Genomic DNA, 14,268 nt, shown 5'->3' with positions numbered 1-14,268 from the left:
CTGGAGTTGTGTACAAACAAATCAAAATAAAAGGAGTGCATCTTCCTCCTTCCCCAAGTGTGTTTCCTGTTTTCCAGTGCTACAGCTCATTACCACATAGTTTGTCAGAAGCTGAAACCACTTCTTAAGTGACTGTGTGTAAATAAATCAGAGTACGCATTCTTGGCTGGATTTTTCTTCCAGACTACCTAACTATGAATTCTTGCGTGCAAGTGGTAGTGCATGTGATTGATGAAGTTGATGTCACTAGAAGAAATATGTTTTGTTGCCAAACCAAGTCCATTTCTGCTATGTGTTCTGCAAGGGTCTAACTTTTCCAAAGCTGACATTTGTACCTAAATTACTTTCATATTTTGCATTCAACCTTTGCAGGTTAGTGCTGCCACTTGCCACTGAAGTTTGCTCAGGACGAAATAACCTCTGAGTTTTACGTTAATGAAAGCTTAACTTATAGCATACTTTGAAAGTAGCTTTTAAATCCATGTGGCTCTTTCCCTTTATGTTTTCATAACATGAGTGTCCTCTGCCTTAGTAGTTGCCCACGACTTGAACATATACTGACCATTTGTTGTGTTATTTTTTATTTCTCTTCTGACTTTAAAGCCAAGTATTTCCAGCTGTTGTGCAACAAGCTAGTCTTGTTTATAGAAACTATAATTACTGTGATAACTAGGACCAGCTCCTTTGGGGAGAGGGTGTGAAAAGAGGGGAAGTTTGGAATAGTTTTAGCGAGGTTTAGCAGCTTGGGGGCTGTGACAACAATACAGTTTTCTGCATGGCTACAGGGGAGCCACGTATATTGGATATAAAAAAAACGGGATGGAACATATGCCAATCTGTGTAACCCATCTTAGTCATACAGAGTTCATCAAATCTAATTAAAAACTATTGTGTCTTGCAGCTTAAGTTATTTAATGAGCGCATTCTAGAAAACAGTGTAATGTACTTGATTATCAATGTGATTAATGGGAAGGCCTATCAGAGCGTGTCACCTGGGCCTTTCTGCCAATAAGAGATTTTTCCAGCTACGTGAGATCAGCAAAGATATTTATTAGGCTTAGAAACTAAAGAATTAGTTTCTTCTTTTTTTTCATACTGAAGGGTATGTTGTATTTGTACCTAAGCTGCTAAACCCCCAAAATGTATATAGGGAGGTCACTTTAAATAGTTCAAACCAGATCTAATACACAGTTACTTTTAGTTGAGTCCTCACTTAGGGAGGACTTCCCTTCATGTAGGGAAGGGAAAAGGATTTGCCCTCGCTCTTTTAATTGCTTAAGAAATGTTGTTGGTAATACAGAAAGTAATACAAAGATGAGACCTCATCAGGAAATTTGTCTTTTATCCAAAAAAAATTCTTAACACAAACAATATATAGCTTTTCACTTCCAAACACCACATTAACACTAGCAACTATAGTAGAATTATTGCCAGAAAGATTGAATAGTAATTAATTTTGGCTGTTCCATCTTAATGTCAATCGTGAGAAATCTTTTTGTGCATCTGCCTTTTGCAACAGCATGTTACATTGCAGTTTAGGTGAGTAATGAACCACAGACTTCTGAGCCCTAGATTGATTTTTACCAGTTAGTTTTCTTGTTAACCTCTGAATATTGCTTTGCTGAAGAAACTTAACGTGCTGGAGTTCCAGGTGAAAAGTAGACGTAGGCTCTCTAAAAGATAAAGAACAAGATCTACGAAAATACGGTCTCGGAGAGGAGAATGTGACCCTGCTCAGGGACAAATGAGTGTTTGACTGCTGATAGCTCTTTGCAGCTGAGTCACACTCCACATGCCGTTTTCCTTCCTTCACGCACAGTCTCTGTTTTAAGAGAGCTTTTCTTTGGGGGGAGGGGGAGGTTGGACTTAACTACAGATCTTAATTTAGGGATGAAAGGAGAGTGGGGGAGGAGGAAATAGTGCTTTCCTACAATGATGGGTTTATGTGCGCCAAGACAGCAGGAGCAGTGCTTTAGGCTTGAGTTCCCGGAAAAGGCAAGGCTTTCTTCTGCTTCATTAACAATTCATTAAATGTGGGTGCACCAAAAGGCATTGCTGTATGTGGATTTAAGGAAGGTGACCTATGACTGTATTGTTTTAATTATTCAATCCCAGTGAGATGAAGAATAAAGTATTAAATATCTCATATAGTCTTCAGCTTCTCTCAAAGAGCTGGCCTAGCTACAAGCAAGAATACCAAGGCAGTTGTTCTGTGTTTATTGGCTCTATGACCGGAAAAGAGCCATAGCGCTAACTCCAATTAGAAAAGACCTTTCACAGCTTCCTGAAACAGGCAAACTCCTCTGCCTGCTCCTGCGCCAGCTGCAGTGCCTGGATAACTTGTGAACTGTTTACAACTGGCTCTAGCAATGCCAGACTATGCCAGGATTCTTCACCAGTAGACAAAGACACTTCTCACCCCAAACCTGAAGCTAAACAATGGCCAAATGTTTGTCTAGAAGTACAATAGCAACTATTCATCCCAGTCATAGAGATGCTATGAACAACTTTATAGTTTTATAACCAAAATGCTTTTAGGATGCAGTATAAAATTATGAACTTGATAATAGTTAACTTCACTTAAATGGGGTGTAGCTTTAAAAAAAACCACCACCAGTGCAAGGAAGCTAATCCTAGCTGAGCCACTCACTGGAATGACTTTGGCCAGATCACTCAACCACCTCATCTGTTAATCCACATAGGAAAAAAAAAATCAAATTGAAGAAAAATTCTGTCTCACCAACTAGCTGCTTTCGTAGGCTAAGGTTGTCTTTTTTCCTGTGTAAGGCCACAGAATTTCCATGTTGACTTTCAAAGACCAGTCTTGCTTTAAAATAATTACACAAATCTCTGAAAGATACCCAGTTGTGAACCAGCACTTTGATGCAAGATCTTAATTACTTTGGCATATTGAGGAGTACCGTAGTAATGCTGTTATTTTCTTTATGCAGGACTTAGTTGTTCCTTACAATGAAATGTTTACATCTTTCCCCAGCTGTTGTTTCTTTTTGTATTTTCTGTGAATGTGTTCAAAAAAGCTCCCCCCTGCCCCCAATTCAATTTTGGAAATGTGGTTGAAAAAATAGCATCTTTTGGTTTATGGTGGTGGTGTCCAACCTGACTTGAACTGTTGCCAGATTGTAAGAGAGAAGGGGCGTACTTCCATGGGGCCAGTTCAGACTGGGATATGATCTCTGTTTTAAGCACAGTCACAGGCCTGCAGCGTCTTGCAAGGCAAATCTCTTGTTCTGGTTGTCCTCTGTTTGTGCATCATAAATACTGCCTGTCTCTTTCTGCAGAGAACTTACATATGGCTTTGCTCCTCATGTTTCTATACTTCTTTATCACTTCTGTGAAGTTACTGTTTCAGTATGGCTTAGCAACAAAGCCTGAGCTAAATTCTGGCTGGTGCACTGTAGTGAGGGAACTTACTTACTAGCAGTAGTGATGATGGCACTGCTGGGCAGAAACAGGGTTTTCAAACAAACAGAACAACTTGGGAAAAGCAAAGAAACTAAATGATAAGTATTCATACGACTTTGCAGTTAGATTGTAATATGTTAGTTTAGAAATAGAAATAAAGGTGAAGATGACTAGAATAACAGAGATGTTTCTTATTACTTAAGATGGCTTGCGGAAAGCACACACATGCAAGTAAGAATAGGTGTGGCGTTTACACATTGTAGTTCCGTGATTGTAACTACTTCAGTTGCTTAACTGGATTTCCTGTGTGCCAGCTATTGTTGTTGTTGTCATGTTGTGATGGTCACGTTTTCCCCACCATATGCACACACAAAACTCCCAGCAAAACAAAATCCATTGCCTTGAAGATCTAGTAAAGGTAGAAGGCTTTTTGAAAGGTGGTGTGTAGCCTTGGATGCAGACCTAGGGTAGGCTTCAACTTGTCAAAACTTCTCCTGTTTGTTCTTTGGGAAATCAGTCTACAATTCTGCATTGAAGCCAGGAGGAAAATAATGTTTTTCTTGGAAAACTGACCATCTTCCTCCTTTGTCTTGTCATGCCAGGGACTCAACTTGTGTTTAGCCAACATGGAAGTTGTTACCTCTGCTTCTTGTTTAATTTTATGCATTTTAGCTATTCTATCATCTTGTCATGGTTTAACCTGGCAGGCAGCCAAATACCACGCAGCCGCTCACTCACTCCCCCCCACCCCCAGCGGGACGGGGAGAGAATTGGAAGGGTGAGAGTGAGAAAAACTTGTGGGTTGAGATAAAGACAGTTTAATAGAACAGAAAAAGGGAAAATAATAATGATAATGATAAAATACACAAAATGAGTGATGCACAATGCAATTGCTCACCACCCGCGCTGACCAATAACCAAGTAGCAATCGGTACTTCCTGGATCACGCCTACTGTTCATATACTGAGCCTGACGTCACATGGTATGGAATACCTCATTAGCCAGCTGGGCTGGCTGTCCTGATTATGTTCCCTCCCACCTTGTGTACCTAGCTCAGTCAGTAGGCACGGGAGCTGTCCTTGGACTAGGAGGGCACTTAGCAACAACTGAAAACATCAGTGCGTTATCAACATTCTCCTCATACTAAATCCAAAACACAGCACTAGGAAGAAATTTAACCCTATCCCAGCCGAAACCAGGACACATCTCTATATAGATATGATTTTTTTAAAAAGGATGTCCTTTTGTTCCCCTTCCCCTTTTATAGGTGGTAGCAAGATTCATTTTCTAGAGTCAGAAAGCATGTAGGATACATACATATATTGATAGAAGCCTTTAGATTTTATTAACTGTCATACCCTATGTATCTTTAACATTGCTTGTTAAATAATAGTTGCTTAGAGCTCTTAGCAGTGGTAAGTTAGTCCTGGAGAACTGTAGTTTTGAAAGTGAGTTAATGATGTCATGTCATATGACATCACGCTGAGGTTTTTTGCAGGCCAAATGGCTGTAAAGTTGTATGCTTCAGATGGAACTGCTTAGTTTGCAGGTGCATACACAGTGGGAAGGATGAATTTGTTTTATTTTTCTTTATATCAATATACATATTTAGAAAGGGATTTTTAATAATTACAAATGAGCAGTTTGAACTTTGGCTTTCATTGTTTCTTTCGGTAGTCTAGGAAACTGGCTAGTTTGTGATTGTTTATCAGCTGTAGCTGCATCAAAAATGACCAGAACTGAAAACCTTGTGTTAGAAAATGGAACGTTGGCAGCTATCAGAGTTATATCCAAGCGTAAGTATAGGGGAGACCAGTGCTTTGTTGTGAGCTGTTAAACTCTCGTGCCTCAAGAGCTTACAACTGAGGAAATAAGGTGCTTCCGGATAGCTATAACCACACAGCTCTCCGTCAGGGCTGCCTGACAAACCGCTCAGAACCAGCATGGTGATCTGTTTTCAACCCCAAAGTTGACAGTAACTACATCACAATTGGGATTTTTTTAATTCATGCCTAAATATTCAACAAACTGCAGAGATTTCCACAGCATTTACCTTAAATTAGTAGATAAATTAGAGCTGGACAGTGTAGTTGGGCATAATTCAATGGGAGTTTTCCCTCTGCTTAATACTTAATGTGTTATCTCTCCTTTTCATTGTAGGCAAACTGAAGGATCTTGGGAATTTGGTTCTCCGCCCCTTTGGCCTGTCAACAGAAAATTTCCAGATAAAACAGGATTCATCAACTGGTTCATACTCCATCAATTTTGTTCAAAATCCAAACAACAATAGATAACATTAATTCAATCTAGTTCTGCTGGCTTTCAGGCTTTGTGACCGTGTGCTTGCACGTACCAACAAAAGGATTTAGCAAACATTCTTCACGTTCCCCAAGTGAAGATAAGACTCAAGCATATTCATTTCCCTGCTTGTGAAATTATTTACAATGTGGATGTAAAGCAAGGCATTTGACTTCTCTTAGTGATAACAGTGTCCAGTGTGTGATTTTTTTTTTTTATTTTATTTTATTTTTCTTCCCTTGTGGTGTTTGGCTTGTCCAACAGTCAGTTTCATTATTTTGGCCCATTCGATGCTGGCAACAAAATTCTAGCAAGCAATTCAGTTGAATCAAAATGCCCACGCACCTGTAGCCAAGAACTAAGCCTAATGACTAAGCCTAATGGTGTCTTGGGGAATTAATGAATCTAGCAGAAGCACTTCTCCACACTCAGCAGGTGGATATGACTGACAGCATGCATGGAAACAAGCCAACCTCTTCTGTGGAATAATTTTTCTTTGTAATAAAGGCTTGGTATTTCTGTCGGTTTGGTTTGTGATGTTCTTGCCTTATTTGAGTCCTTCCCATGATGGTATTGTTTTTAAAAGTGCATATAGCCACCCACAAATAACATACTTGCAAGACATTAATTTAAAGCATTTGATTTTTTTTTGTCTTGCTTATAGCAATATCAGTAAATTAACCTCAGGCACTTACACCACCGTTTGTTTACTTTTTATTAATTTTTCTGAAGGTAACAAGGAAATTTTGTGCCTCTGTGTGTGTGTGTATATATGTGTGTATATATATATATATATATATATATACACACTTTGTAATGGTACCATAAAATCAGTTAAACTTGCTTGTCTGAGATTCATTCATATTACAGATATCCATAATGGCAAACAAATAAGTGATGTTAAAGTTGATTGCAAAAGACCTTAAAGTCTTTGAAGTATCTATATATACATAGGTGCTGTTGAAGTAGTTCATTCAGATTTTGGAGAAGGGACATCTTTGGAATTACTACTTACTGTTTTGTATATCGATGCTGAAATGTTTGCATTGGAGGCAGATTTTTCAGTTGTCTCCATGCAGATTCAATACATGATTAATTAAATAATTAGTGGTGGCTGTCTGTTGGCTATTAGTTGTCATCTTAAATTTATTTCAGGAAGTCTCTGTGTGTGTACTTAAGGACTGAAATTATAGAGCTCCAGTCTTTACACTGGTATGCCTGAAAGGAATAGTCTCTAAAGCTAAGGCGTTCTTGGTGCTTTATTTTCATTTTTTCTCTGCAGCTGTGGAGGTTTTTTTGATTGTTGTTTAACTCTGTCCTGCTGCGTTTTTAGTTTTGACTTTGTGGCTACCTGTTTGATTGTAAGCTATCTCAAGTCTGCAGTGAGTGTGCATTAAGTCTACAGGAATTAAAATGTCATTGTCAAAAGAAGAGAAAAGCCCTAATTCCCAGTGAGGCCTGTGCAGCCTTTAACATCTTCTGCATAATTAAAATGTCACTTAAGTAAATAACCAGCCTCTACGCTTTCCATGTGCTGAAACTGTAACTATGCCATGCCTTACTGGAGTAAAGTTTCTAATGTGCAAGTCTGAATTTCCCTTACTAATAAAGCTTGGGTGTGTGGATGGGAGGTGTTTAAGAAAGGTTTTGCTCCTCAGAGCAGCCGCAGGGCAGCAGTGGCTGGCGCGGGTGTGTCAGACTCCAGTATCCAGCCGGGGGTGAGCTTACTGGGCAATGTGGGTACGAGGGGATCTGCTGGGAGAGAAGTGCTCTCACCCAAGAGGCTGAGCGTGTCCAGATAGGCTAATTAGCTGTAAAACCACTCTGCTTTCTCAGCTGAGCTCTTCAGATGCAGGGAAGGCTTACTGGGTTGGGCAGGGTGTTGGGACTAGTATAAATGTTAATAATCTTTCCTGGAACCCGGAACACTATGGGGCAAAGGTGTCCAAGCTGCTTCAGAGGAGCCCTGGGCAGAGGCAGTGCTGGGCTGAAGCTCGTAAGCTTGGCTTGTGCCCAGACTGAGGCACTCCGGGATGTCTGAACCATGCTTCCCTAGCGCTGCTGGTTCAGCACGGGACGGGTGGAGGTGTCCGTCCGTGCTGCTGCAGGCTCCCTGCTGCCCGAGAGTGGGAAAAGCACCTGGAGCCAGGCAGGCCACTGGCTCTTGAGTCACAGCAGCTAACTTTCCACGTGGGCTGACGGGTGCGAAAGGAGCTCGTCCAGGCTTTTGTCTCACTTACCAACATCAGCACGAGTCCTGCATCACTGTGTGAAGCAGCTTCAGTCTGCGCCCTGGGTTTCACTCAACTGCAACATATATACACCCTTAAACATATATAAGTGGAACCACTTTGAAGCTACTATGGATACTTTAAGTTTTCTGTATATCTTTGTTACTACCAATTAATTGCTGTCTTTACACACACTGTGTGTGCATACCTGTTACTTACCAGTGTATGGCTGTTGTGCAGTTACAAGCAGTGGCTTTCATCAACCTGCCACTCGTCTTACAAATGAGTTCAGTGACAAATTTTCTTCCTTCCATTCTGTTCCTGCTTCACATCTTTAAAGGGCTGGAGGGCTGCAAGAATGCCTTCTTGGGTGGAGGCTGGTTAACTTATTCTGGAAAATAAAAGCACAACAAAAATTTTGAACTTACTACCTGCTGTGCAAACACAACACCAAATAAGTGCGCAGCTTCCGTGCTGGATGCCTGATCGGTACCTATAGTTTTAAAATGAAGAGAAGAACAAATGAAGCTGAAGGATTGCAGCTGCTTTGCTTTCCACATTTGTGTTTGTAATTTAATTGCACTGTGTGAAAGGAGGGTTAGTGTCTCTGGAAGTTGGGCACGCCATTACCGAGGACTCAAATCTACAGGTCATACCTACTCAAAGTGCCGCTCTCCAGCTAAAACAGAAACCTCTGAAATGCGTTACCTGCCATTACAGCAAATTCTCCTCTAGGTAAAATTCCAATTAATTGCCTGAAAGAAGTCCTGTTGCATTGTCCAAATCCTGAATAATTGCATTTATTTTGCTTTTTATTTTTAAGGGATTTTTTTTTATGTCTAAAGTATTCATCACAGCTGCCACCAAGGTAATTGGCGCTTCCTCCTGGTGTAATTGGCCACAATTCCACGGCAGTGCCAGGGTGTTTTGAGTCACACGTGTTGGACTTACATCATCTAATAGGAAAAAAATGTTTTATGAAACACATCTTTTGAATATAAGTGCTCTTAAACTAACAAGTTCCTTGCTAATTTGTTCCAATCGTTACTTGCCCTTATTGTAACAAGCATGTGCCTTTTTTCCACTTTGAGTTGTCTGTCCTCAGCTCCCAGCCTTTGTTCCTTCTCGCTCTGCCTTTTCTGGCCTTTTCTCCCTGAACATGTTTGCATAGTAACGAAGGGGCCTGTTCGTCTTCTCCATAAGCTGAAGAGACAGAGCTGCTTTAAGTCTCTCCCTACAAAGAACTTTCTCCAGGATTTACCATAATGTTTGTGTCTCGGACCTTCCTTTTTTTGACATCAAGAAGGGACATCAGAACTGACACTGAGATTTGTCTCCCTCCTGCTGTATCCAGGAGGCACGACATTCCTACTTCTTCCTTGTTTCTACCCTCAAAGACTGTCTTAACCCTTTCGGCAACACACGTGCTAAGTTTTAGACCTCCCCTCAGCCTTTTTTGGGAGAGCTGAGATACAGACCCCCCTTTCCTGCAGCTGTGGACGATGTTGTCTCCCTTGTGCTAACGCAGCTGAATGCTACATTAAGTCACACTGTTCGGCACAGGCTTACTGAGCAATGTGTGGTGGTCTCTGTTTTCCTACCGCGCTCTTGCTTACCAGCGTTTTCAGGAGTGACTTTAGCTTTGCTTCTCGGTCAGTGATGAAAGTGTCAAATAGTACGAGGTCTAGCAGTGATTTGAGCAGAATCTCACAGGAAACATCCCTGTCTGAAGGCCGGTGGCAAACTGAGATCTGTAGGGAGACAATCTTAATCCACACGCGCATCGTTTATTTTATCTTGTAAATAGTTATCTGTAAATACTGCGTATACCGTAGAGCGCCATGCCAGGTCTTTATAATTAGACTTACTAAGCCTGGTTGAATGACAGGGTCTGTTTGTGATGGATTTTAATTGCATGTTTGCCTTTAATTCTTTATTAATGGATTTCTGACCCTGTTTTCCAATCCCCATCCTTGATGTCAGATTAACCAGCCTATATTTACCAGTCTTCCTCTTTGCCCTCTGTGGCTCCACTGACCTGTCCCTGTATCCAGCACACATTAAGCCCGTCTCTGGGCTTACCTGCAGTCCTGTCACCGTCCTGCCTGGGCGCTAACAGAACGCAAATACATCATCCCACTTGCTTTAAACCGAGAAATACCCAACACCAGTACTTCGATGGTCTGGAACAGGCCCCCGTCGCATTTTGAGCGCCGCTTTTGTCCCTAGTAGATTAAAATTTCTCTTGTATCGTCCTTATCTTTGTTAGTCATGTCTTTTTTAAGCTTTCCTTATCAAGATTGTATTCTTTTACATCAAGTTTATAGCAGCTATCTATTTTGTTTTCCCATATGCATTGTCTTTATTTTTTAATTGCTGCTTTCATATCACTGTTGAACCTCCTGGCCGTATAGCCAAAGATTACCTCATTTTGTAGTTTTTTTTTTAAAATCATATTTCTTTTGTCTAGCATCTTGGAAATTTACATTTTGTTTTTCATTTTCTTATTTCTAGTCAAGTTTACCCAATTTTTCCTTCTAGTTCTAGGATTTTTAAAGCAGGGGTAGAAATGGGAAAAAAATGCACGTTTATATGTGGGTAGATGTGCATAGATCTGTGGGTAACTCCAGACCCTCTGTAATCACCAACTTCAGGACACTGATTTTTGTCTCTAGAGATAATAATATAGCTCAAAGTAGCATATCCAGGATCTTCTATTAGAAAGCCCTTCTAGAAAAAATTTTAGGAAATGCAGAGTGCCCAGTATGGCTCCAGCAGTTCATCTTTTCATTACAAGGGCGGTTGAAAAGTAGCCCATTAGTCCTGTTTCCTGAGCTTTATCATCACGCTCATCGATACGTGCTCGGTAGCCGTTTTAGGCTACAGTATTTAAAATCGCTGCTGCTTCTTCCTCCACTTACTTTACCCTTCCTGAATAGGTAATAACCAGTAATTGCCAGTCCCGTCATTTAAGTCATTCCATTGCATTACCATATCCTAAAGCTTGTATCATTATTTCTTCCCAATTGTGAGACTCTGCAAACATTCTTACTGTACAGGAATATTAGGAATAATGTGCTCTCTGATAATCCAGTACCGGTTATTTACAATGCTAAATTTTGGATTATATCACTTTTGTTACCTCTACCTCTTTCTCTTCACATGTGATGGGAGCGGGGATACCCAAGAGAGCCATCTTCACCCTCCACTTCTCTGCTGCCACTCAAGCCAGCTCCACCTCCTGAGTCAGACCTGGACACAGAGAAAGCTCAGAGTGGGTGTTTGAGTTAGCACAAAACCTACATTACTAAGAATCCAGCAGGTGAGCTGCCCCAGCAGGGCTGGCACTGGACTCAGCCCAGTCAAGATGACCTTCCCCACGATGGAGCTCTCCGCGCCATAAACCCACGATGTGCAGTGAAGTACAGCCGTTTCCAGCGTCTCTCTTCATTTATTCAAGGGATCAGAAGAATCACTGAGGTTTTATAAATACCTTTACAGGGCCCCTGTGTCCCATACTCAGTAATTCAATCTCTTCTCCTTGCTGTGGTTATCCCCGGCAGCAGACCCTCGCCGGGTCTCTGTAACCCACCCAGCCTTGCACCGCTGTGCTCGGTGTGGCCAACCCGCAGGGCTTCCGAAATGGACATTTCACAAAGCTCTCAGGTGCATACGTGGGTTCCTGAGAAAACAAACGCTCACTTATCCCCAGAGAAGGCCTTGTCTTACGCTCCTCCCAGCAAGTGCAGCTATCCGCCCAGCCACGGAGAAGGGCTCCACAAACCTTCTCAAACTGCTGTTTGTTTGCATTTGATGTCACTTTGCTGCAGCGGGAGGTGGGATGCCCCGGGAAGGTCTCTCCCCCAAACACTCACCCTGCCACATTTTGCCACGTACCCTCGTGAGCAAACCCAACACCGCATCACGACCGAGTCGGCAGAGGAACGAAACCAGGGTTGTTTCCGTTACCGTGCAGTGGACGCCCTTTTGCTTTCGGCTCGTCCTGCCCTTGGCAGCGTGCAAGGCCCCGTCCCCTCCTTCCACCACCACCTTGCTCCTCCCACCTGCTCCTGCCTTTTGGCTCCTCGGGAGGAGACGCGCCGGATCTGCCCCTTTCCCCTGCACACAGGGCGCAGCCGTGCTGCTGCCCACGGCTGCTCGGCCCCCGGCATTAAACCACAAACTCGGGTGGGCTCCCGCACCTGCGGCTGCCAACCCGCGAGGGCCGGGCCGGCTGCAGGCCCCCCCGCCCCGCTGCCACCGCCGAGCACCCCGGGCAGCAGGTCCTGGCTCGCCTCTCGCCTCCCCTCCCCCTTCTCCCAGGGGAGAAGCGGGTTCTCCGCTAGCAAATTAACCCGGCTCCACCAAGCAAGGAACGACCACGTTAGCCCACTTGTGACCGTCAGACGGCGGCCGCTGCCCTCAGCGGCAGACTGGCAGCTCGGCTGCACCGCGTCCGGCACTGCCTGCCCTTTACTGGGATTACCGGAGTGCCCGGCTCTGGGGCAGGCGCTATAAAACACAGCACAGCCCAACCCATTGCAAATCGGGAGTAACCAGCAAAGCCAAGTCCCATCAATTTCCCCTAGGAAAAGAATAAAACCAGGTCTACAAGATGAGCTCAGCTTGCAGGGCACCCTCAAGGGGCATAAAACATCGGTTTTATGACCCGCACGGGCTTTGCCCGGGAGCGCGGTGCTTCTGGGGAAGGCTGCTTGGGCGAAAGCAGGTTTTTCCAGCTAATTCTGGATTCTGACTGCGAGAGTCCCAAGACCTGGCCTTCAGAGGAGCTGAACACCTGTAGTTCCTTCAACCTCACCAAAGATTTGGCAGATTTAACATCTCTTAAAAGAAAAAAAATAAAGCTCTCCATTCACATCATAAGAACTGTCTCCCAAAACACCAGCCCTAAGCGAGGCAGCAGGAGGCAACACTCGGCAAAGAGGCCGTGGGACTGACACACGCCGTGCCCGTGGCTTACCCTAAGCACAGTGCTGCCGCTCCCTCCCACCCAGCTATTAAGCAGGGATCTGGAATCTCTCTCAGCTTATCGCGTTGGGATATTTAGCATTTAATAAAGCACCAAGCTTTGAAGCCGAATCCTTCCTTCCCCGAGTAACACATTTCAGCACAAAACTTCCTTGAGATCAACCTACCTCTGATTAGCACAGACATAGCCGGAGAGAAGGGAGAGCTGCTGGTCACCAGTTCCTAGGCTTTAATTAGCTGTGTATTCCCAAGGGATTATTGCAGCAGCCAAGCTCAGTTGCCAGCTGCTGCAGCCAAGAACCAATTATATCAATGTGCCACCTCTTTTTAACAGTAGGTAAAGATGTATAGGGGCACGTTTAATGTGCAGCATTAATACATTGCTCATTCACAAGCTTTCCCTGTTTGGAAGAATCCCAGCATTTTCTTGTTCAGCAGCTTAACTTTTTTTAAACCTGTACAGCCTCCTCCTCGAGAGGATGTAATTGCTGGGGAGTATCTTTTATCGGCAGAGGCTCTGGTCAGCCCGTTTGTCTGCTGAGGCACAGCAAATAGTCCGGTTCTTGGCTGCTGTGGCAGCAAGCCAGAGTCATTACAGCCTACCCTGACAAACCTTTACAGATTAAAGGTCCTAAAACAACTGAAAACTATTAAACACATTTTTCTGATTCTGCACCTTCAGTGCTAATCCCCCCAGTTGGAAACTTCACCACCTGCAGCTACGACTCCAGCCTGGAGTCCCCATACCTGCCCGTTTCTCATCCGCCGGTTCTCCAGAAGGTGATTTACAGATTTCCCTAAGCGGACACAGCAGACAGAGGTTTGCCTTTCCTAGCCCGACTGAGACTGACACTCCGGTCCTGGCTCCCGGTACTGCCTGCACCGCACCCATCAGCACCCTGCAGTGACTGGGTGGGCGCTGGTCTCCGGGAGCACAAGCGTGGGTCCCCCGCGGCTGCTGACCAAGAACCTGACCCTCCCCCAGCCACAGTAAACGAGACTTCCAGTGCCCAGGCAGTAGTCGTGCCCATTCATCTGGGATAAACGCGCACTGTCGGGCAGGTTTTTTCTGTTCCGTTTCTAACTCTGGCGTGTGAAATGCAGCCCGTCCCCCGCACAGCCCCCAGCGCAGCGGTGCGGGAGGTGCTCCTGAGCAACACCCTCCCTGCAGACTGACGCATCGGGGAAGACGGGGGGAAATGGTATTACCTAGTCTAGGTGGTAGCTTTGTGCCTGGCTGCTGGAATAGCTTCCTAAATGTGTTCCTGGAGTGGTGCCGGCGAGTGCCAAGCGGTAAAACGGGCCCCTGGAGAGGCAGCGGGGCTGT

General features: G+C 43.9%; 2 protein-coding genes across 3 annotated transcripts in view; one reads left to right on the top strand and one right to left on the bottom strand.

Annotated features, from left to right (window-relative positions):
- TTC1 (tetratricopeptide repeat domain 1) overlaps nt 1-6,246 on the top strand; it is a 35,790-nt gene extending 29,544 nt beyond the window's left edge. For both annotated transcript variants that reach the window (XM_075164160.1, XM_075164159.1), the window contains exon 8: nt 5,584-6,246. In XM_075164160.1, coding sequence (XP_075020261.1) covers nt 5,584-5,717 — 134 coding nt within the window. In that variant the 3' untranslated portion in view covers nt 5,718-6,246. The remainder of the gene's footprint in view (nt 1-5,583) is intronic.
- PWWP2A (PWWP domain containing 2A) overlaps nt 5,927-14,268 on the bottom strand; it is a 45,061-nt gene continuing 36,719 nt past the window's right edge. The window contains exons 3-5 of the transcript XR_012675894.1: nt 11,095-11,204; nt 9,569-9,703; nt 5,927-8,343 (exon numbers count right to left, since the gene is read on the bottom strand). The gene's annotated coding sequence lies outside the window, so the exon portion shown is untranslated. The remainder of the gene's footprint in view (nt 8,344-9,568; nt 9,704-11,094; nt 11,205-14,268) is intronic.

Source organism: Calonectris borealis, chromosome 15 (assembly GCF_964195595.1).
Source record: "Calonectris borealis chromosome 15, bCalBor7.hap1.2, whole genome shotgun sequence".
NCBI classification, from domain to species: domain Eukaryota; kingdom Metazoa; phylum Chordata; class Aves; order Procellariiformes; family Procellariidae; genus Calonectris; species Calonectris borealis.
Note: the sequence above shows the minus strand (reverse complement) of the source record. Positions and strands in the feature narration are given on the sequence as shown.